Here is a 23,265-nt window from a genome sequence, read left to right as displayed (position 1 = left end):
TATCTAATAAAATTAGTTATTTAAAGTAAAATATTTCATTAACCAATTAAATTTTGTTAAAATAAAAAAAATTGACTTTTTCAATTTTTTTTTTTTTTTTTTGAATATAAATTGCCTTTTTTTTGCGTTAAAGTCGATCTAAGGCCTGGAGCGTAAATAGTAGAGAATAATTTTTTCCTTCTACTTTTTCGATGGGAAAAAAATCGAGGCAAATGATTGAACAAAAAAAAAAAACAACAAAACATTATTTTAGTCTCTCCCAGTAGATAGATCGTTAAATCATTATCATACATTTTTCATAACATTTGTCAGTCACTAGTAAAGAGGTCGTATTTTTCTTATGCTTAACCAGAAGACAGCCTCTTAGGCCTAGGATGAGGATATGGTAATTGAACTCGTTTCAATAAATAAATATTTATTACTATTATTACTATTATTATTATTCTTATTATTATTATTACGAATGAATAAAAAAAAAAAGCATGCGTACATCGAATTTTCCCAAAAATTCGATGGTTGATTGCAAGGTAACCAAATTGTTCTCTCTTTTACAATTATATTATATATTAAGCATGAGAAAAGATCACAAATTAAATTTTTAACGACATTAATTTATTAATTATCATTCAAAAGAAAAAAAAAATTATTTATTAAATATAAATAATTATAGTAATTATTGTTTTAATTTTTACAATTATTATAACATGTTGATTTCAATTATTATTCTAATATTATAATAAAGTAAAAATTTTTCAATTATTTTTTTATAAAAATAAAATTATAACAGTTTTAAAATATAAATTATTAGATATTTTTGATATACAATGAAAATCAGTATTTTTATTACAATTATTATTTTAAAAAATAATTATTGTTTTGAAATATAGTAATTATTTAAAATAAAAATAGTAATCGTATTAAAATATAATAATTTTTTAAAAATAAAAAAAATTTATCTCAAAATAAAAGAATTATTTGAAATTATAATAATTATTATCAACAAAATATCGTATTATCATATATATATATAAATCGTCAATAAAAAAAACAGAAGACAAATTACATATATACACAAAGTCACAAAGTCACAAAAAAAAAAAAAAATGAAAAATCGATGAGCAAATTCATTTTCGATCGTTTTACATTTCAAAGTCATTTTAGAGTAGAACATTGGTTCACGGGTCGTCAACGAATTTATCGTTTCTAATTTTGTGATAATTGTTTTCTAATTGTTTCTCTATATATATAAATTGCAGCAGTCGACCAGTCAGATTTGGATTGGCTCTTCCTTGTACAATGGAGAATAAAGAGAATGCAAGGCCGTATGTAATACGAGAAGATTCGGACGATGAATCCGGAGATGGACAGGTTCTTTACAGAGAGGATTATGACGATGAAAATAGTGAGTAAATCTATTTACATATATAATTATATAAATATTGAGCAAAAAAAAGTAAATATAATTAATACATTTTTTTTTTTTGTTTAAAATAATCAAAATAAATTTTATATTTAAAATAATAAAAATAAATTTTATTTTTAAAAATAATAAAATAAATTTTTAAAGTAAATTGAATTTTAAAATAATAAAAATAAATTTTATTTTTGAAATAATAAAATAAATTGAATTTTAAAATATAAAAACAAATTTTTAAATAAATAAAAAATAAAATTTATTTATTTTATACAAAATTTTTTGAGGCGCATATAATAAAATCATAAAAATAAATAAATAAAATTAAAAAAAAAAAAAAAAAAAAAACCATAAAAATCATTAATTAGAATTTTTATCTGAAATTGTTAATTTTTAGACAAATTTTCATTTTTCGAAATAACAATATTAACAGAATTTCATTTTTTTTTTTTAACACAGTTTTACTTTAAAAAATTTTTAGCTACTAACTTTTTCAAAATAACAATAATAACAGAATTTTGTGTTAATTTTTACTTAATAAAATTTTTAGCTACCAAATTTTTGCCAGAATTTTTATTTTACAGTCATTTAATTTAAATGACAAAAATTTTGGTAACTAAAATTCTTCACTAAATTAATTATTTTCAAAAATTTCAATTGCAAATTCAATTATTTTTAAAATTTTCAATTCAAAATCAACGGAAATTCAATTATTTACCAAAAATTTCAATTCAAAATCAATTGAAATTCAATTATTTTTCTAATTTTCAATTTAAAATTAATTAAAATTCAATTATATTTAAAAATTTCAATTCAAGATCAGATAAAGTTTAATATTTTTTAAAACTTTTAATTCAAAATCAACTAAAATTTAATTATTTTTTAAAATTTAAATTCAAATTTTATTTTTTCAAATATTTCAATTCAAAATTAATTAAAATTCAATTATATTTAAAAATATCAATTCAAAATCAGATAAATTTTAATATTTTTCAAGATTTTCAATTCAAAATCAACTAAAATTTAATTATTTTCCAAAATTTTAATTCAAATTTTATTTTTTCAAATATTTCAATTCAAAATTAATTAAAATTCAATTATATTTAAAAATTTCAATTCAAAATCAGATAAATTTTAATATTTTTCAAGATTTTCAATTCAAAATCAACTAAAATTTAATTATTTTCCAAAATTTAAATTCAAATTTTATTTTTTCAAAATTTTCAATTCAAAATCAATTAAAATTCAATTATTTTCAAATTTTAGTTCAAAATAAACTAAAATCCATTTTTTTCAAAATTTCAATTCAAAATCAATTATTTTCAAAATTTTTAATTCAATAATTCAAAATAAACTAAAATTCAATTATTTTCAAAAATTTTAATTTATAATAAATTGAAATTCAATTATTTTCCTAATTTTTAATTTAAAATAAATTAAAATTCAATTCTATTTAAAAATTTCAATTCAAAATCAGATAAATTTTAATATTTTTCAAAATTTTCAATTCAAAATCAACTAAAATTTAATTATTTTCCAAAATTTAAATTCAAATTTTATTTTTTCAAAATTTTCAATTCAAAATTAATTAAAATTCAATTATATTTAAAAATTTCAATTCAAAATCAGATAAATTTTAATATTTTTCAAATTTTTCAATTCAAAATCAACTAAAATTTAAATATTTTCCAAAATTTTAATTCAAATTTTATTTTTTTAAAATTTTCAATTCAAAATCAATTAAAATTCAATTATTTTCAAATTTTAGTTCAAATTAAACTAAAATTCAATTTTTTGTAAAATTTCAATTCAAAATCAAATATTTTCAAAATTTTTAATTCAAAATAAACTAAAATTCAATTATTATCAAAATTTTTAATTCAAAATCCACAAAAATTTTGATAGCTAAAAATTTTTTTGTTAATATTGCTAATTTAAAAAATAAAAATTCATCTAAAAATTAATATCTGATAAAATTCTTGGAAATGAAAATTGTAATAAATTTTTTTTTTTTTTTTGGAATAAAAAGAATAATAGGAATAAATAAAAATAATAAAATAATAAAAAAAAAAGATAAATAATAATTTAATTATAATAATTACAAATTTTAATTACAAATTTTTGAAATAAAAAAAAAAATATTTTTTTAGTATTTCAAAATATTGCTTTTTGAAATATTCGAAAATAATTATTTATTTATTAAAATATTAATATTGTGAAATTTTTATGTTTTTTTAATTTTTTTTTTTCAAAAACTTTAGAGAATTATTAGAAAATTTTATTTTTTTTGTGAATTTGTAACAAAAAAAAAAATAAAAAAAATTTTTTGAAAACATGTTTGAAATTTCAATTATTTTGTATACAATTTATAAACGAAATTCTCGAATTTCGCTTGACGTAATGAAACATCGCGTATCTGAGATTGAAATCAAATATATATATATAAATCTGGGATTAAAATCAAAAGCATTTAATCTACAATTGTTAATCAGCGTTTTCTAAACTCATCGAAAAGTTGAATGAACGTTTATCTCCGGGCAAACTAATCACTTTATCGTGATGAGAGAAGCGTGCCGATCGAAACCTCTTCTTCATCTTCTCTTTTCTCAATTCACTTCCATATATTATAAACGAGAGTTTCCTGATTGCTCAAGTTTTCAAATAAGTCTCATCCGCCTAAACTAATTATATTCTATATATATATATATATATTTGAAAAGCGCACACAACTTTTGAGTTTCGCGATTCTCGACACGACAAAATCTGCACCTTGAAGTTTATATTAATCCTCGAATATTAGCTTGGCAACAAGCTTCAGTGTCTTTTTGACTCTTGTGTTTTATTCCCGAAGTTCGCGTTCGTATTTTTCGATTTGTAAGAAAACGTGCTTTTTTCGTTTTTATTTATTTTTATTTCGAGAAAAAAGAAAATTCGGAATTAAAAATTTTCTCCTCAATATATTTCTCGGGATAATTATAATTTAATAAAAAAAAAAAAAAAACTATTCTAACTAAAAAACTAGCTTCCAATCTCGTTTGGGACACACTTAAAAATTATTTTCTTATTATTAATTTAGAAATAAATAATTTTTTTTTGTATTAAATAAATTTTTGTAATTTTTTTTTTGTATTAAATAAATTTTTATAATTTTTTTTTTATATTAAATAAATTTTTAGAAGGGTCTACTGGACCCATGGTGCCAGTTAAGGGATTAAAAAAAATAATTAAATAAATTTTATATATATATATTTTTTTTTGTTATAAAAATTATTTTCTACTTATTAAATATATTTTTATAATTTTATATTAATTTTATATTAGATATTATATTTATATTATTTATATTATATTATTATTATTTAAAAGCAGAGGAAATAAAAAAGAAGTAAAAAATATGAAAATTTATTATTTATATTTGTACTAATTTTAATATTTTATATTGAACAATATATAATATTACAAATTTAAATAAATAAAAAAAATAAATAAATATTAATTTTTTAAATATTATAAATATTGAAAATAAAAATTATTTTTAAATATTATAAAAATTGAAAATAAAAATTATTTTTAAATATTATAAAAATTGAAAATAAAAATTATTTTTAAATATTATAAAAATTAAAAATATAAATTATTTTCTAATATTTTCTAATATTAAAATAAATATTAAAATTTTCTATTTTCATTTAATTTCATTTTATTTGTTTTTCATTTTTATATAATTATTTTTGCAATTAACAAATTTTTTCCGTTTCTTCAAATTTGATATTTTTAATTTTTTTTTTTTCTTAAATTTCTCTCTAATTCATATATTTTTCTTCAAATTTTTTTTTAATGAATTATTTAATTTAATACGTCAATGTTTTCGTAAATTTTTTCAAAATTTTTATTCACATTTTCTTTTTTCTTTTTTTTTTGTTGAAATTATCCATTTTTGAAATTTTTCTTGCACTTTTGAAAAAAATTTAATTTATTTTCTTGTTTTAGTGAAATTGTGAAGTGAATTTTTTTTTTTTCTATAAAGTTAAGAGTTAAAAATAATTATTATTAATTAAAATTAAAAACGAAAAGAAAAAAAAATTGCATTTGTCTTTGAAATTTATTGTTCTGTGACTGTAACTTGTTTAGAAAATTACGAAACTTGATTTGGCTTGAGGGACATGTCGCGTCAAATCTTTTGTTAGCTTCTTTAGAAAATAGATAAACATTATATATATATATATATATATATATATATATATATATATATATATATATATATATTTCAAGAGTGCAAAAGTCTTGCTAATTAAATATAAAAAAGAAAATATTAATTAATCTTCTTTAAATTCATTGTATTCTCCTCAAAAAAAAAAAAAAATTCTTGAAATTTCTCTTCAATTCTTTTTGATTTTATTTATTTTTATTTTAGCTTTAATTTTGATTTTAGAATTAATTTTTTTTTTTAATTAAATTTTCATATCTAAATATCTTTAAACGTTGAAAATTTGAAAATAATTATTCCGATAAATTAATAATAATAATGATAATATAATAATATAATAGTAATAATAATAATAATAACAATAATAATAATAATATAATTAATAATTTTATTTTTACTTTTATTTTACATTCATTTTGTATTTTAAAATTTTAATTTTATTAATTTTTATTTTTGAATTTTTTTTTTTTTTACTGATATTTCAGGTTTAATTTTGTTTTTAAATTTTATTAATTTTTTTAATTTCGATTTTATTTACTATTATTTTAGTTTTAATTTTGTTTTTAAATTTTATTAATTTTTTTTGTATTTTACTTTTAATTTTTTATTCATCATAAATATTTTTATAAGCGTTGAAAATTTTTGGAAAATAAATTATTTCCGATAATTTAGTCAGTGAATTGAAAATAAATATTTATTTATTAAACCGGAAGTAATTTTCACACCACTGAATAGTTGAAGAAGGAGAAAAAAAAAAAAACAAAAACAAAAACCGTTTATTAACTTAACTGGATAGAACATTTTTATCACAGTAGACCGGAAGTAAATTTTATCACGATAAATCGGAAGTAATTTTTATCTGAACGAATTAAAAGTAATTTTTATCATAGCCAACCGGAAGTAATGTTTATTACGATAATGAATCGTGTGTGTAATTCAAATTTACAATGAACTGGAATTAATTCTCGTAATGGGATTTGAAACTAAATTAACAACAATAATAGTAATTAATAATACTAAATAATAATAATAATAATAATAATAATAATAATAATAATAATAATAAAAATAAATAATAATACAATAATTAATAAAATAATAACAATAATTACAATTATAATAATAGAAAATAATTATTATAATTATAATAAAAAATTATTATTATTATTATTATAAAAAAATACAATTATAATTGTAATAAAAATTATTATTATTATTATTATTATTATTATTATTATTATTATTATTATAGAAAAAAAATAATTATTTTAATTATAATAAAAAAAGAATAATAATTATTAGGATAATAAAATAAAAATTATTGATAATTAATAGTAATAATAATAATAATGATTATATTATGCTGTCAATATGGACGGCATCGACAATGTCGATCGCGTGTGCAACAATTGCAACTTTTGATCAACAGCCACTTTTACGAAGAAGCAAAAGCTGTTCGGCAATTGTTGAGGGTAAAAAAAGAAGGAAAAAAAAAAATATGTGTGTTAAAATTTGTTATTGAGAAAAATAAATTTTTTTTTTAACAAGATTTTTTTTTCTTTTCATTCATTTTTTTTGTTTTTGGTGATTTCTTTAGGTAGCCTGGCAACGAAAATTGCTCGTAAGGAGTCGCTCTCGTTGAAGCTTGCCCTAAGGCCTGATCGTCAGGAACTCATCAACAGAAATATCCTTCAGATACAATCTGACAATGAGAGGCAAGAGACGAAGGAAGCCATTGGTGCCAAGCTCATCAGGTTTGTATATACATATATGTTTATATATATATATATATACTTTGGAAATTACTGTCTTAACTACTTTTTTTTTGTCTATAGTCTGAGGAATGTAATTTTATTTTATTTTTTTGGGAATGAAAAAAATTTATAGGAAAGAAAATTTTTTTTTCGTACAATATGGTACGAAATACTGATATACTAGGAAAAATTTTATTTATTTATTTATTTATTTATTATTAATAAGTAAAACGAGATGCATAAATAAAGCTGAATTTTTTGTTCGAATTATGTTTTTTGATATGAAACGCGTTAAAGGCGTTAAAATAGAAATTTAAGAAAAAAAATTATTACGGAATGACCCCAAAAAAATTCCAAAAAACGGTCATAACTTTTAAACAAATTAACAAATCGTTCTGAAATTTGGCAATTATGTTCTTTGCTATGAATTTCATTTTTTGAAGTAAAAAAAAAAATACAAATTTAGAATAATAAGCAAAAACTTATTACGGAATGACCCCAAAAAAATTCAAAAAACAGTTATAACTTTCAAAAAAAATTACCGAATCGTTATGAAACTTGATAATTATGTTACTTGCCATGAATAAAAACTTTTAAAGGCAAAAAATTCAAATTTAGGAAAAAAAACCTAAAGTTATTATGGAATGACCCCAAAAAAAATACAAAAAAACGGTTATAACTTCTATAAAAATTAACGGATCGTTATGAAATTTGAAAAATATGTTTTTTACTATGAATTATATACCCTTTAGAGACTAAAAATATAGATTTAGAAAAATAAGCAAAAAATTATTACGGAATAACTCGAAAAAATTCAAAAAACAGTTAGAAATTTCGAACAAATTTACGGTTCGTTACGTAACTTAGTAGTTATATTATTTGCTATGAATAAACTTTTTAAAAGGTAAAAAATACAAATTTTGGGAAAAAAACCGAATACTTATTACGGAATGACCCACAAAAAAAAAATCCAAAAAACTCTTATAACTTCTAAAAAATTTACCGAATTCTTATGAAAATTTGCAAATATGTTTTTTGACATGAATTACACTCTTTAAAAACGAAAAATACAAATTTAGAGAAAAAAGCGTTCACCTATTTCGGAATGACCCAAAAAAAATAAAAAAAAAAACGGTTAAAACTTCTAAATGAATTAATGAATTGTTATAAAAATTTGTCATTACTTTTTTTTGCTATAAATAACACCCATTACAAGCGAAAAAAATTGAAATTTATGAAGAAAAATCTAAAATTATTACGAAATAACCCAAAAAAAAATCCAAAAAACGGTTACAACTTCCAAAGAAATTAACGAAACCTTCTGAAATTGGGCAATTATGTTTTTGCAATGAATTACACCCCAAAAAGACAAAAAAAAAAATACAAATTTCGGAAAATAAGCAAAAAAAAAAAAATTGTAACGGAATAACCCAAAAAAAAAATTCAAAAAACAGTTATAACTTCTAAAAAAAAATTAACGGATCATTATGAAACTCGGTAATTATATTCTTTGCAATGACTAACAACCTTTAAAATCAAAAAAACTCAAATTTACGAAAAAAAAAACGTAAAATTATTATGGAATGACCCCAAAAAAATCCAAAAAACGGTTATAACTTCTAAAGAAATTAACGGATCCTTCTAAAATTGGGCAATTATTTTTATTGCAATAAATTACACCCCTTAATGACAAAAAAATACAAATTTGGGAAAAATAGAAAAACATTATAACGGAATGACCCTAAAAAAAATCCAAAAAACTCTTATAACTTCTAAAGAAATTAACAAATCCTTCTAAAAGTGGGTAATTATGTTTTTGCAACGTATTACACCTCAAAAAGACAAAAAAAAATACAAATTTAGGAAAATAAGCAAAAAAAAATTGTAACGGAATAACCCCCCAAAAAAAATTCAAAAAACAGTTATAACTTCTAAAAAAAATTAACGGATCGTTATGAAACACGGTAATTATATTCTTTGCAATGACTAACAACCTTTAAAATCAAAAAAACTCAAATTTACGAAAAAAAAAAACGTAAAATTATTATACCCCAAAAAAAAATCCAAAAAACGGTTCTAACTTCTAAAGAAATTAACGAATCCTTCTGAAATTAGGCAATTATTTTTTTTTGCAATAAATTACACCCCTTAATGACAAAAAAATACAAATTTACGGAAAAATAGAAAAACATTGTAACGGAATGACCCCAAAAAAAAAATCCAAAAAACGGTTCTAACTTCTAAAGAAATTAACGAATCCTTCTGAAATTAGGCAATTATTTTTTTTGCAATAAATTACACCCCTTAATGACAAAAAAATACAAATTTACGGAAAAATAGAAAAACATTGTAACGGAATGACCCCAAAAAAAATCAAAAAAACTCTTATAACTTCTAAAGAAATTAACGGATCCTTATGACACTTGGTGATTATATTCTTTGCAATGACTAACAACCTTTAAAGGCAATAAATAAAATTTCCGAAAAAAGCGAAAAATTATTACGGAATGATCCCAAAAAAAAAACCAAAAAACGGTTATAACTTCCAAAGAAATTAACGAAACCTTCTGAAATTGAGTAATTATGTTTTTGCAACGAATTACACCCCTTAATGACAAAAAAATACAAATTTAGAAAAAATAGAAAAACATTTTAACGGAATGACCCCAAAAAAATACAAAATACTCTTATAACTTCTAAAGAAATTAACGGATCCTTATGAAACTTGTTAATTTTATTCTTTGCTATAAATAACACCTCTTAAATTCCAAAAAAAAAAAAAAATTCAAATTTTGAAAAAAACGTACAATTATTACCAAATGTCCCTAATAAAATTCAAAAAATAAATTTTTGTTTGAATTTTCTTTTCTAAATTTTTGGTTGTATAAAACATTTTGTAACATAAAAATTCGGTAATAATTTATATATATTATTATTATTATTATTATTATTATTATTATTATTATTATTATTATTATTATTATTATTATTATTACTATATTTATATCCTTTTAGGCGACTGAGCATGCGACCAACTCAAGAGGAACTGGAAGAAAGGAATATTTTAAAAAGTACGTAAATTAAAATTTGTTTTAATTTTTTATTTATTTTTAAAATTATTGTATAGAAATAATTTGAAATTTGAAATTAGAAATAAATTAAATATTTCTAAAATTATCTAATGATCTAAATGGGGCTTTTTTTTGTCCTTATGTATTTTAAATAAATTTTATTCACAGAGCAAAGTCCGGCGGAAGAAAAGAAACAAAAGGAGGAGAAAAAACGATATTTGTTGAGAAAATTGAGCTTCCGACCGACGGTGGAAGAACTCAAAGAAAAGAAGGTAATAAATTTTTAAAAGAAAATAATTTTGTTTTTATTCAAAATCCAAATTTAATTCGATATTATTATTACTAAATAAATCAAATATTTACACCTTTTGAAAATGTAAATAATTTATTATTTTATTAAATTTAATTATTATTTTAGGAAATTAAATTTTTATTTTAAGAAATTAAAGAAATTATTGTTTTAATTAGAAATTTAGAAGAAAAAAAGATTCTAAAATAGAAAAATAACTTTTGATAATAATAATTATTTTCTACCCCCGTCATTCAGATCATCAGGTTCAATGATTACATCGAAGTGACGCAGGCACAAGATTATGATCGAAAAGGTGATAAGCCGTGGACTCGTTTAACTGCAAAGGACAAAGCAGCTATTAGAAAGGAATTGAACGAGTTTAAAAGTGCAGAAATGGCGGTTCATGAAGACAGTCGACATTTGACAAGGTAAATTTTGTCTTTTTTTTTTTTTTTTATTGTCCAATAAATAATTTTCTTATTTTTAATTTTTTAAACTTTGTGTCACGATCATTTTTTTCGAATAAAAAATGGTTCCAAATGATTTTTTTTCCCGACATTTTTTCAACTTTTAGACATTTTGTACATTGAAGATTTTTTTATTTTGGAAATTTTATATTTATTGCTATATTTTACTTTTGAACAATTTTTTTTTTACATTTTTGAACATTTTACTTTAGAAATTTTTATTTTAGTAATTTTACACTTTGGGACATTTTGTATTTAAATAAGTTTTTATTTTGGAAATTTTACATTTTAGGACATTTTATTTTTGGACATTTTGTACTTTAGGAATTTTTATTTTCAAAATTTTAAGCTTTGGGACATTTTATACTTAGGAAATTTTACAAATTGGGAAATTTTGTACTGAGAAAATTTAGACTTTGGGACATTTTATTTTTGGACATTTTGTACTTTAGGAATTTTCATTTTGGAAAATTTACACATTGGAACATTTTATTTTTTGATATTTTATACTTTTGGACATTTTGTAATTTGAGAATTTTTATTTTCGAAATTTTAAACTTTGGGACATTTTATACTTAGGAAAATTTGCAATTTGGGACAATTTGTACTGAGAAAATTTTACTTTGGGACATTTTATTTTTGGACATATTGTACTTTAAGAATTTTATAATTTGGGACATTCAATTTTTGGACATTTTATATATTCGGACATTTTATTCTTTGGAAATTTTACATTTTGGGACAATTTGTACTGAGAAAATTTTACTTTGGGACATTTTATTTTTAGACATATTGTACTTTAAGACTTTTATAAATTGGGATATTCAATTTTTGGACATTTTATATTTTCGAACATTTTATTCATTGGAAATTTTACAATTTGAGACAATTTTGTACTGAGAAAATTTTACTTTGGGACATTATATACTTTGAGACTTTTATTTTAAAAATTTTACACTTTGAGATATTTTATATTTTCTGACATTTTTTACTTTAACAATTTTTAATTTAAAAATTTTATAATTTAGGACATTTTACATTTGAATATTTCATTCCTTGGAAATTTTACAATTTGGGACAATTTTTACTGAGAAAATTTTACTTTAGGCCATTTTATACTTTGGAACATTTTATTTTTTCACTTTTTGTACTTTGAGAATTTTTATTCATGGCAAATTTACACTTTAGGACATTTTATTTTTGGATATTTTATATATTTGGACATTTTGTACTTTGGGAATTTTAATTTTGAACATTTTTATAATTTAGGACATTTTAAGTTTGAACACTTTATAATTTTGCAAATTTTACAATATGGAACAACTTGTACTGGGAAAATTTTACTTTGAGACATTTTATTTTTGGACATTTTGTACTTTGGGAATTTTTATTTTCGAAATTTTTAACTTTGGGACATTTCAAGTTTGAACACTTTATTCTTTGGAAATTTTACACTTTGGAAGAATTTTTACTGAGAAAATTTTACTTTGGGACATTTTTTAATTTGGGACTTTTATTTGAAATATTTTACACTTTGGGATATTTTATACTTTTAGACATTTTTTACTTAAGCAATTTTTAATTTGAAAATTTTATAATTTAGGACATTTTACATTGTAATATTTCATTCCTAAGAAATTTTACAATTTGAAACAATTTGTATTAGGAAAATTTTATTTTTGGACATTTTGTACTTTAGGAATTTTAATTTTAAACATTTTTATAATTTTGGACATTTCAATTTTGAACACTTTATTCTTTGGAAATTTTACAGTTTGGGACAATTTGAACTGAGAAAAATTTACTTTGGGATATTTTGTACTTTGGGACATTTTATACATGGGAAATTTTACAATTTGGGAGATTTTGAACTGAGAAAATTTTACTTTGGGACATTTTGAACTGAGAAAATTTTACTTTGGGACATTTTGAACTGAGAAAAATTTACTTTGGGACATTTTATACATGGGAAATTTTACAATTTGGAACATTTTGAACGATGAAAAATTTACTTTAAGACATTTTTTACTTTGAGACTTTTATTTTAAAAATTTTACACTTTGGGATATTTTATACTTTCAGACATTTTTTACTTTATCAATTTTTGATTTAGAAATTTTACATTTGAATATTTCAATCTTTTTTAAATTTTACAATTTAGAACAATTTTGTACTGGGAAAATTTTATTTTGTGACATTTTATATTTTGAGACTTTTATTTTAAAAATTTTACACTTTGAGATATTTTATATTTTTGTAGACAATTTTTTACCTTAGCAATTTTTAATTTGGGACATTTTACATTTGAATATTTCATTTCTTGTAAATTTTACAATTTGGGACAATTTGTACTGGGCAAATTTTACTTTGGGACATTTTATACTTTAGAACATTTTATTTTTTAACTTTTTGTACTTTGGGAATTTTTATTTTGAAAAATTTACAATTTAAGACGTTTTATTTTTGGATATTTTATATTTTTGGTTATTATGTACGTTGGGAATTTTAATTTTGAACTTTTTTTATAATTTGGGACATTTTGTAGTTTGAAAATTTTACTTTACACTTTGTATATTACTTTCGGAGATTTTGTACTTTAGAAATTTTGTACTTTAGAAAAAACAAATTAAAAATTTTTTAAAATTTGAAACTCTTGACTTAGAACTGTTATTTTGCAACTCTTTTTACCCGAATTTTAATTTTCTATTTCCCTAATAATAAACAAAAAAAAAAACAAACTGTAAATTGCATAATTTTCTTTTTTTTTTTGTTTGTTTAGGTTCCATAGGCCATGACAATTGAATTGTGTAGAGGTGCTAGAATGTGGTGCGGTTTTAGGTGCTGGTGCAGTGCATTGGTCTCGATCTTGTCGAGATTTAGTGAAACGAAATCGCTGCTTTTCAAATCATCCACAATGTTATGTGACAGTGATGATCTTCTGATTACGCTGTGACGCGCACTATTGACGTTAATATTATTATTATTATTATTATTATTATTATTATAATTCTTACTAAAAAAAAAACGCCAATGGAAAGCGTGTCAGTAGCTTCTCGATTGTGATAGGGTGGTGTTGATTTTTTTTTTTTTTTAAAAAAAAAAGGCCACGAAAAGAAAATCCTGGCTTACTCACCACTCGGCGATATATTTTTTTTAAGGGTCGTTCACATTTTGCATTCTCTATTTTTTATATTCCAGTTTTAATTTTTTTTTAAACAGCTCTTTCTCTCGTATTGTTGAGAAACTTTTTCTTTTTTTATTCTACTTTTTGGAAAAAAATATTTCTGGAATGAAAAATGAAAGATTAATTTCAATTATTTGAATAATTTATCATTGGCTTTTTAAATTGTTTTTAAAAGAGAATTGAAAAAATTAATTTGCTGTTAATATAATTTATTATTAAAATTTTTTTTATTAATATTAATTATATTAACAGTAAAAAATAATTTATTATTATTCAAATTAATTGAATTGATAAGGAAATAAAAAAGTCGTTAATAAATTTTACGATATTGAATTTTTGCAGGTTAAAAAAAAAAAAAGAGTTTGCAATGAAAAATATGGAGAAATTTCGAGAGTATAAGAGCATGTTACAAAGATTTTTTAATGTCAATCTTTGTAATTCTTTTTTTTTTTTTGTCCTATCGACGACGAATCTTTGTAAACATTATAAATATAAAATATAAATATAAATATATAAATATATATTTATATTAATTAGAGAGCAAAAACTGGATTGTGAACGCACCCTTACGCGTAAACACCGTTTTGCCTCCATTGTAGCTTACCGACCTTTTTTTAAATGATTTTTTTCTTTTTCTTTTTTTACTTTTTCCACCTCCGATGAAAATAAAGGAAACAACAAAGAAATTAAACATCGTGTTAAAAAAAATTTCTTTTTCAATTAATATTTGGAAAATTTAATTTAATTATCGAACAAAAAAAACATATTTTCAAATTTTATTTTTTTTTAACATTTTGGAAAATTTAGTTTAATTAGTAAAAAAAAAAAAATACAAATAATTTAATTTTTTACATATTTTCACAATTGAATTCGAAAATTTTGATTTAATCAATAAACACAAAACATAATTTAACAATTTAGAAAATTTTCAAATTCAATTTTTCTTGACATTTGAAAAATTTTATTTAATTAGTTAAAAAAAAAAGTTAATGTAACGTTTTAAAAAAATTTTCAGTTTAATTTTTCGAGGCGAAATATCGCATAAAAAAATTAATTAATTAGAATTTTTATTTTAAAGAATTTTATTAGAAATAAATTACTTTTTTTTAAAAATGAATTTTCAATTTTCCAATTAAAATTTCACAAAATTTTCTTTTTCTTTATACGAATTTTTACATAACAAAATTTTTACCTATCGAATTTTGCTTTGGTAGAATTTTTATTTTACAATAAAAATTCGGTAGCTTAAAATTTTCTTATGTAAAAAATTCGTATAAAAAAAGAAATTTTTGTGAAATGCTAATTTGAAAAATTTAAAAAAAATAAAATAAAATAAATAAAAATGAAAATTTGTTGATCAAATTTTATTGAAAGAAATAATATAAAAATGTCAACGAAGAATATTTTATCAAAAATGTGTAAAAACAAAAAAAAAAATTACATTTTATTGAAAAAATATGAAAATGCGTTTTTTTATCAAAAAAAAAAAAAAAAAAAAAAAAAATGATATAGAAAATATGTGCTTAAAAAAAAGAAAGAGCACTTTTTTAAAAAATAAAAATTTGTAAATATATTTTTTTAATGAAAAAAAAAAAGAAACAAAAATTCTTGGAACAAAAAATTAGGCAAATAAAGAAAAACAAGGAAAATAATTTAGTAGTAAAATGAAAATTTGTTTTAATTTAAATTTTAGAATTGAAGAAAAATATTTTTTAATTTTTAAATACCTATTTTTTTTAACAAAAAAAAAAAAAAAAAATTGGGTCGGCGAGCTACTTTGAAAAGCCGTAGCATTATTGTACATGTATAATATATATAATTATTATAAGAACAAAAAATGCGTTTCGTAAATGTTTTTTCAAAATAATTCCGAATGCAAAACATATACATATAATTAATTAATTAATTAATTGTTAGTTAATAACTATTAATTAATTATTTGTTAATAATTATAAATTAATTATTAGTTAATAATTAATTAATTAATACAATTCAAATGATTCTGAGCTTGATAAAAAAAGGATAACGATTTTCGCAAATTAATTCTCAATTTGCAGATTAAAATAAAAAAACTAAATTTTAATCTCTCTCTTTAAAAAAAAAAAAAAAAAAAAAACGCCAAGTTCTCATCTCACATGAAACTAAGTAACAACAAAAAATAAATCTTATTACAAGATTGTTTGGAAAAATATTTAAAAAAAAAAATAAAATAAAATTAGAAACGCTGAATCGAATCCAAGTATACGTGTTAGAAACAAAAAAAAATCAATTAACAACGATATAATTAACAGATAAGAAACAATACTTCTTTTCGCAATAATCGTTAACGAGCGTTGAACAAAAAAAAAGAAAGACAAATATACAACAATTGTTCTGTATATATTTATAAATATTAATAAAATTTTTTTTGCGACTTGTATTGCTGAAAATTGCTAAAACAATATTCGCAAAAAAAGAAATCCGAATGAAAAAACGATTTTCAAAAAAAAAAAAAAAAAAAAAAAATGAAAATACTATGGAAGAAATGCTAATTTCTAGCTACGCCACATTAAAGTGAATAATACATGTATAAATATATATTATAAATTATAATTGTATTATTATAATTTAAAAATTGTAAATTATATTTATAATTTTTATAATTACAAATTTATAATATATATAAATATACGGATATAAATTATAAATTTATAATGTATAAATATATAAATTATAAATATTATACATACATACACACACACACACACACACACACACACACACACTTGACTATATTACACGTAAAATATATATAACAATAATTATATGTTATTATATCGTGGCAGTATGTGCATTTTTCAAGCACAGGAAACAAATAAAAAAAAAAAGTTGGTATTTTGTGTACAAATATATTGTTCAAAAATGAAAAAAAAAAAAAAGATAAAGAAAATTGTGCGACTCTGCGCCAAAGTCTCGGAAATCAAAAATTTATTGTACTTCGTTTAACTTTTTTAATACTTCAAAAAAAAAATTTATTTCTAATATTTTTTTTTTTTTTTTTTTTTTTTTTAGAAAAAAGTAAATAATTTTTTCACATTTCTTGGAAAATTGACCAATTGGTAAAATTGGTAAAATTTGTAAAATTGGACCATTTTGGTAAAATTTCCGAAAACTTTGGAAATGTGATCAAAAGTTTGCAAAATTTTTAGAAAAATTGACAAATATTTATGTAAATTGTCCGAAATTTTTTGGAAAATTGTCCAAAATATACGAAAATTGTCTAAAATTTTAAAAAGTTGTCCAGAATTGCTACTTTGTTTGCAAAATTTTGAAAAGTTTACCAATATTTTTGAAAATTGTCCAATTTTTGATGAACTATTCAAATATTTGAAAAGTTGTCCACAATTTTTTAGAAACTTGTCCAATATTTTCGACTTTGTTTCTAAAATTTGGAAATTGTCCAATATATATTGTCAAACTGTCAAAATATTTTGGAAAATTGTCCAAAAGTTTCAAAAAGTGGTCCAATATTTTGGAAAATTGTCCAAATTTTAATGAACTGTTCAAATATTTGGAAAGTTGTCCACAATTTTTTAGAAGCTTGTCTAATATTTTCGACTTTGTTTCTAAACTTTTGGAAATTGTCCAATATATAATGTTAAACTGTCAAAATATTTTGGAAAATTGTCCAAAAGTTCACAAAAAGTTGTCCAATTTTGCGATTTTGTTTCAAAATTTTAAGAAAATTAACCAATTATTTTTTGTCCCAAATTTTGGGATAGTAGTAAAAATTTTGATATTGTGTAAATTTGTCCAAAATTTTGGAAAGTTGTCCAATATTTTTGAAAATTGTCCAATTTTTGATGAACTATTCAAATATTTGAAAAGTTGTCTACAATTTTTTAGAAACTTGTCCAATATTTTCGACTTTGATTCTAAAATTTTGGAAATTGTCCAATATATAATGTCAAACTGTCAAAATATTTTGGAAAATTGTCCAATAGTTCACAAAAAGTTGTCCAATTTTGCGATTTTGTTTCAAAATTTTAAGAAAATTAACCAATTATTTTTTGTCCCAAATTTTGGGATAGTAGTAAAAAAATTTTTGAAAATTGTCCAAAAGGTTGCAAATATTTACAAAAATATTTTTTTTTTGAATAATTAAAGAAATATTTTGATAAATTGTCAAAAAAAAATTTTGAAAAAAAAAATGACGAAAAAGCTTGAAAAGTTTTCGAAAATTTTCGAAAATTGTCCAATATTTTGGTAAACTTCACTATTATTTTGAATAATTGTCCAATAGCTGAGAAATTTGTGAAAAAATTTCAGAAATTTGTCCAAAAATTGAGACGTTTTATTTTCCAATTTTTGAAAAATTTTCCAAAATATTTAAAAAGTTGTCCAAAATTTTTTTTTTTGATAATTTGTCCAAAAAGTTTGCAAACTTTTAGAAAAATTGATCAATAATTTGATAATTTGTCCAAAAGTTTGAGAAGTTGTCCAATATTTTGAAAAATTGTCTAAATTTTGAAAAAAAAAAGATTGTCCCATATTGTGTAAACTTGTCCAAAATTTTGGAAAGTTTTTCAATATTCTGAAAAATTATTCAGTATTTTGAATAGTTTGTCCAATATTTTGGAAAATTGTCTAAATTTTGAAAAAATTGACCAATATTGTGTAAATTTGTCCAAAATTTAAGGAAAGTTTTTCAATATTCTGAAAAATTGTCCAGAATTTTTAGAAATTTGTCCAATATTTTAATAAATATATTTTCAAAATTTTACAAACATAACCAATATTTTCGGAAAATTTTCCAATATTGTGAAATTTATCATTTTCAAAAAAAATTTCAAATGATTTTCCTATTTTTGAAAAAATAAATTTTTTAATAATTTTTGAAAATTTATATTTTTCTATTATCTCGAGCTAAAAAAAAAAATATTTCATTGAATTTCTTTTTAATTACTTAAATTTTTACCTCTTTTTTTAAAAAAAAAATCCATTTTATTTCAATTTTATTATAATTTTATTTCTATTTTATTTTCGTAAATACAAGTGTTCTATTTTTTCCTGGAAAAAGAAAAACAAATTTACATATCTCGTAAAATAACACTTTGTCCATAAAAAAATTTTTTTTAAAATGAAAATTCACTGTTTTTTTTTCAAATAGTAAAAAAAAAAAATAAAATTTCTCTTTGTTATTAACGGAATTTTTTTTTTAATAAGTACAAAATTGACGAATCTCAATTGTTTTTTTTTTAAACTGCAATTAAAAATTTTCTTGAAGAAATTTACACGCGTTAAATGAAATTTTCCAAAAGATAACAATTTTTATTTCTTTTTGTCGAATCTTCATTAAAAAAAAAAAAAAAAAAATTGAATGGAAAAATCAACTAATTAATTAATTAACTAAATTATTAACTAATTTCTGTTTTATTTACGCTTTCCCATATGTCATAGAAAATGCAATTTTCAATAGTTTTTTTAAATTCATTTGCTTTCTTTTTATTTTTTCCATATTTATGCTCCTTCTAAATTTCCAGAATATTTAACGATTACATTTAACAAATCTTGAATTTTTAATTTCCTTTAAATATCCCCCCTCACAATATGCCAAGAATCTTTAATTTTAATATTTAACAGAAATTCAAATCCAATATTCAGCCAACCTCTGTGACTGACCTGATTTTATTATTATTCTAAAAAAAAAAACTTACAACATTAATTAATTTAATTAGTTGATTTAATAAATTTAATTAAGATACATTTTTGAAAAAAAAATCATGGCGTAGTGAGATTACGAAAAAATAAAATAAAACTCAAAAATCGTTTCAAAAAAAAAAAAAAACACGATTTTTCAAATGTATCATAATAATTCTAAAAAAAAAGTAGGCAGATTAAATATTGTAGTATTTAGATAACAAAAAAAAAATAAATAAATAACCAGTAACAATGGACAAGTAGTTTATAATCTAATGTGCAAAGTGTCGATATTTTAAAGCAAAAAATATGTACCAAGATTTTACAAGTAGAATTTTCCAACAATATCTAGTTTCCTAAATTTTTCTTTCATCCCCTCAATTTGAAAAGAATCTCTAGAAAGTAGAAAAATTTAGAAACAGAAAAACTTTTCTACTCTTTTTTGATTCATTTTAATGATGGCAAAAAAGAAAAATCAATTATTTACAAATAGATTTTAATGGAAAAATAAAAATCCAAATACGATTCACTTTTTTCAAAAAAAAAAAAAAAAAGAATCGCTTCTGCATTTGTTCTTTGTTTTTTTTTTTAGATTCTTTCAAAGTAGACAAATATCCAGCAATCGACAATCGGAAAAAAGTTATAGAGAATAAAAAAAAAAATTATAATAATTATAATTATAGTAATAATAATAATAATAATAATAATAGAAAAATAGTATAAAAAAAAAATCTGTAACAAAAACCTTTTGCTGGAACTTTGGAAAATTCTTTGTTGTGATATTTCAAAAAGTTGAATTATTATACAGCGTTCTTATTAAAAAAATAAATAAATAAAAATAAAAAATTTTTGAGAGAAATTTTTGATGATTTCTCTAGGGAAAAGAAAAATGAGTACAACTCGAAATTTAAGAGTTGATTAATGATGATGATGATAATGATAATGATGATAATGATAATGACGATTATGATAAATGACGATTATTGAGAGTAAAATGAAAATTTTCCGAGTCTAGATTTTTAAATGAAAAAAATTTAGACGTCCTTTTTACAAAGAATTAAAAAAAAAAAATATGCTATTTGAGAGATAGAACAAATCGCAATAAAGACTTGATTTTATTTTCACGCTCTTTGAAAATTTCAATGTTGTGTGCTTGTAAATAAGCGATATATAATATGAATTCGAAGAGCTTGAAATTAAAAATAAAAATAAAAAAAAAAAAAAACACAGAGATGAGAAACCTGAGAAAAAAAAATGCTTGAAACTTTTACCAAAATAAGTAAAGAACGAAATGACAAATGGATGTTTAAAAATTTGCCAAAAAAATATTTTTCACAAAACGAAATTGAAAATTGAAATTGAAATTGAAAACACAAAAAATTGAATTCAAAATTGAAAATATTATTTTTGAATTAATTTTTATTTTCAAATTTATTTTTTTCTTAATTAATTTTCATTTTTAAAATTATTTTTTTCATAATTAATTTTCATTTTCAAATTTTTTTTTTTTTTTTCAATAAAAAATAAATGGCAAATATTTTCCTTAAATTGGTAATTAAAAAAGAGAAAAAAAATTTCCGATGAAGATAAAGGAAATTATTTGCTTTTACAAATTAAATAAATGGAAAATATTTCCATTAAATTAAAAAAAAAAAAAGAAAGAAATTAAAAGTGGGAAAAAAATATAAATAAAATTATACAATTTATTATATTTCCCATAAAGGAAATAAAAAATAGAAAAATAGAAAATAAAAGAAAAGAAAATAATGGTATAATTCAAAAATAAAGGAAATAAAAAAATAATGGAAATAAAAACTAAACGAAATAAAAAAAAAGTAATGGACATAAAAAATATATGAAAATAAAACAATAATAGAAATAAAAATAATGGAAATAAAAAATAATAATAGAAACACAAAATAAAAAAAATACAAAATTAAAGAATAAAAAAGTTAAAATAAAAATAAAAATTTTCTAATTTATAAAATTTGAAATTTATAAATTATAAAATTATAAATTTATAAATTATAAAATTATAAAATTATAAATTTGTGAAATTGCAAAATTATAAATTTATAAAATTATAAAAAACCGAAAATTAAAGATAATTTTAATGAAAATTTAGAAAATAATTTACTTTACAAATTTTCTTTTCGAAAAAAATATTTTTTCGGCAATTTTTGAATCCAAAATCGAAGTATTGTATTATGTAAATAGTTAAAAAAAATAAAACAGAGACCGTAAGGTCCATTTAGGAAGCAAGAATAATATTGTATATACATAATGCTAATTCTGCAAAAAAAAAAAAAAAAAAGAAGTATCCCTCGAATTCGAGGGGTGTATGTAGTTTAAAAAAAGAGGGTTTCAACGAGGAAACAAAAAGAAAAGAAAGAATCCGTTAGGTGCATTGTTAAAATTTCAACACAAATCAGTGAAAGAAGAAAAAAAAGTAAAAAAAAAAAATATTAAAAGCAAAATAATCGTTATATAGCAGAAATTCGAAAATTATGTGAGAATCTCAGGCTGTGCATCTATAATTGAATTTCTGATGATAATAGCGATTTGTGTATTTTTTTTTTTTTTTTTTTTTTTTTTCACTGCATTTGTGTTGTAGACCTTTGTATCTTCGGACTCAAATTGTGTGATTTCTTGGAAATGCTGCGTTTTCAATTCGAAACTTATTATTATCTTTTTTGTTATTAGTTTATACATTGTACGATTATCGCAATTCATTGTATTATTAATGAAATACTGTAACAAACAAGATACTGTTAACTATTCTTAAAAAAAAAATTAAAACTTTTGTAAACTGATATCATAATTGATTTAATTTATTTTCCAAACATTTTTTTTTCCATTTATTTGTAATTTTATTTATTTTTTTTTAAATTTATTTTCTTTTTTTTTAAAGAATCTACATTTACCGACCGATGGTAATATAAAAAAAAAAATTACCGACTTGCAGATATTTATATTACCGATTGATGGTAAAATGAGAAATACAAAAATTACCAACTTAAGGGAATCTATATTACCATAAATAATAAATATAGAAACTTACTGTAGACTTGTAGGAATCTACAAAATGATATAATAAAAAAAATTACCGACTTGCAGGTATTTCTATTACCGACTGATGGTAAAATGAATATATAAAAATTACCTACTTTCATTTATTTGAATATTATTTATTTATA

The 23,265-nt window shown here is 20.0% G+C and overlaps 1 protein-coding gene across 1 annotated transcript in view; it reads left to right on the top strand.

Moving 5' to 3' along the window:
• Positions 1-22,881, top strand: part of LOC127291612 (phosphatase and actin regulator 4-like) — a 181,937-nt gene extending 159,056 nt beyond the window's left edge. Inside the window, exons 8-14 of the mRNA XM_051320815.1 lie at positions 353-385; positions 1,257-1,402; positions 7,219-7,375; positions 10,391-10,446; positions 10,615-10,718; positions 10,994-11,166; positions 13,985-22,881. Of these exons, the coding sequence (XP_051176772.1) occupies positions 353-385; positions 1,257-1,402; positions 7,219-7,375; positions 10,391-10,446; positions 10,615-10,718; positions 10,994-11,166; positions 13,985-14,000 (685 nt within the window). The 3' untranslated portion in view covers positions 14,001-22,881. The remainder of the gene's footprint in view (positions 1-352; positions 386-1,256; positions 1,403-7,218; positions 7,376-10,390; positions 10,447-10,614; positions 10,719-10,993; positions 11,167-13,984) is intronic.
• Positions 22,882-23,265: the final 384 nt, after the last annotated feature.

Source organism: Leptopilina boulardi, unplaced genomic scaffold, assembly GCF_019393585.1.
Source record: "Leptopilina boulardi isolate dan_hultmark-lab unplaced genomic scaffold, ZJU_Lbou_2.1 LbouV2_144, whole genome shotgun sequence".
Classification (NCBI taxonomy): domain Eukaryota; kingdom Metazoa; phylum Arthropoda; class Insecta; order Hymenoptera; family Figitidae; genus Leptopilina; species Leptopilina boulardi.
This window is presented reverse-complemented; position numbering and strand designations above follow the sequence as displayed.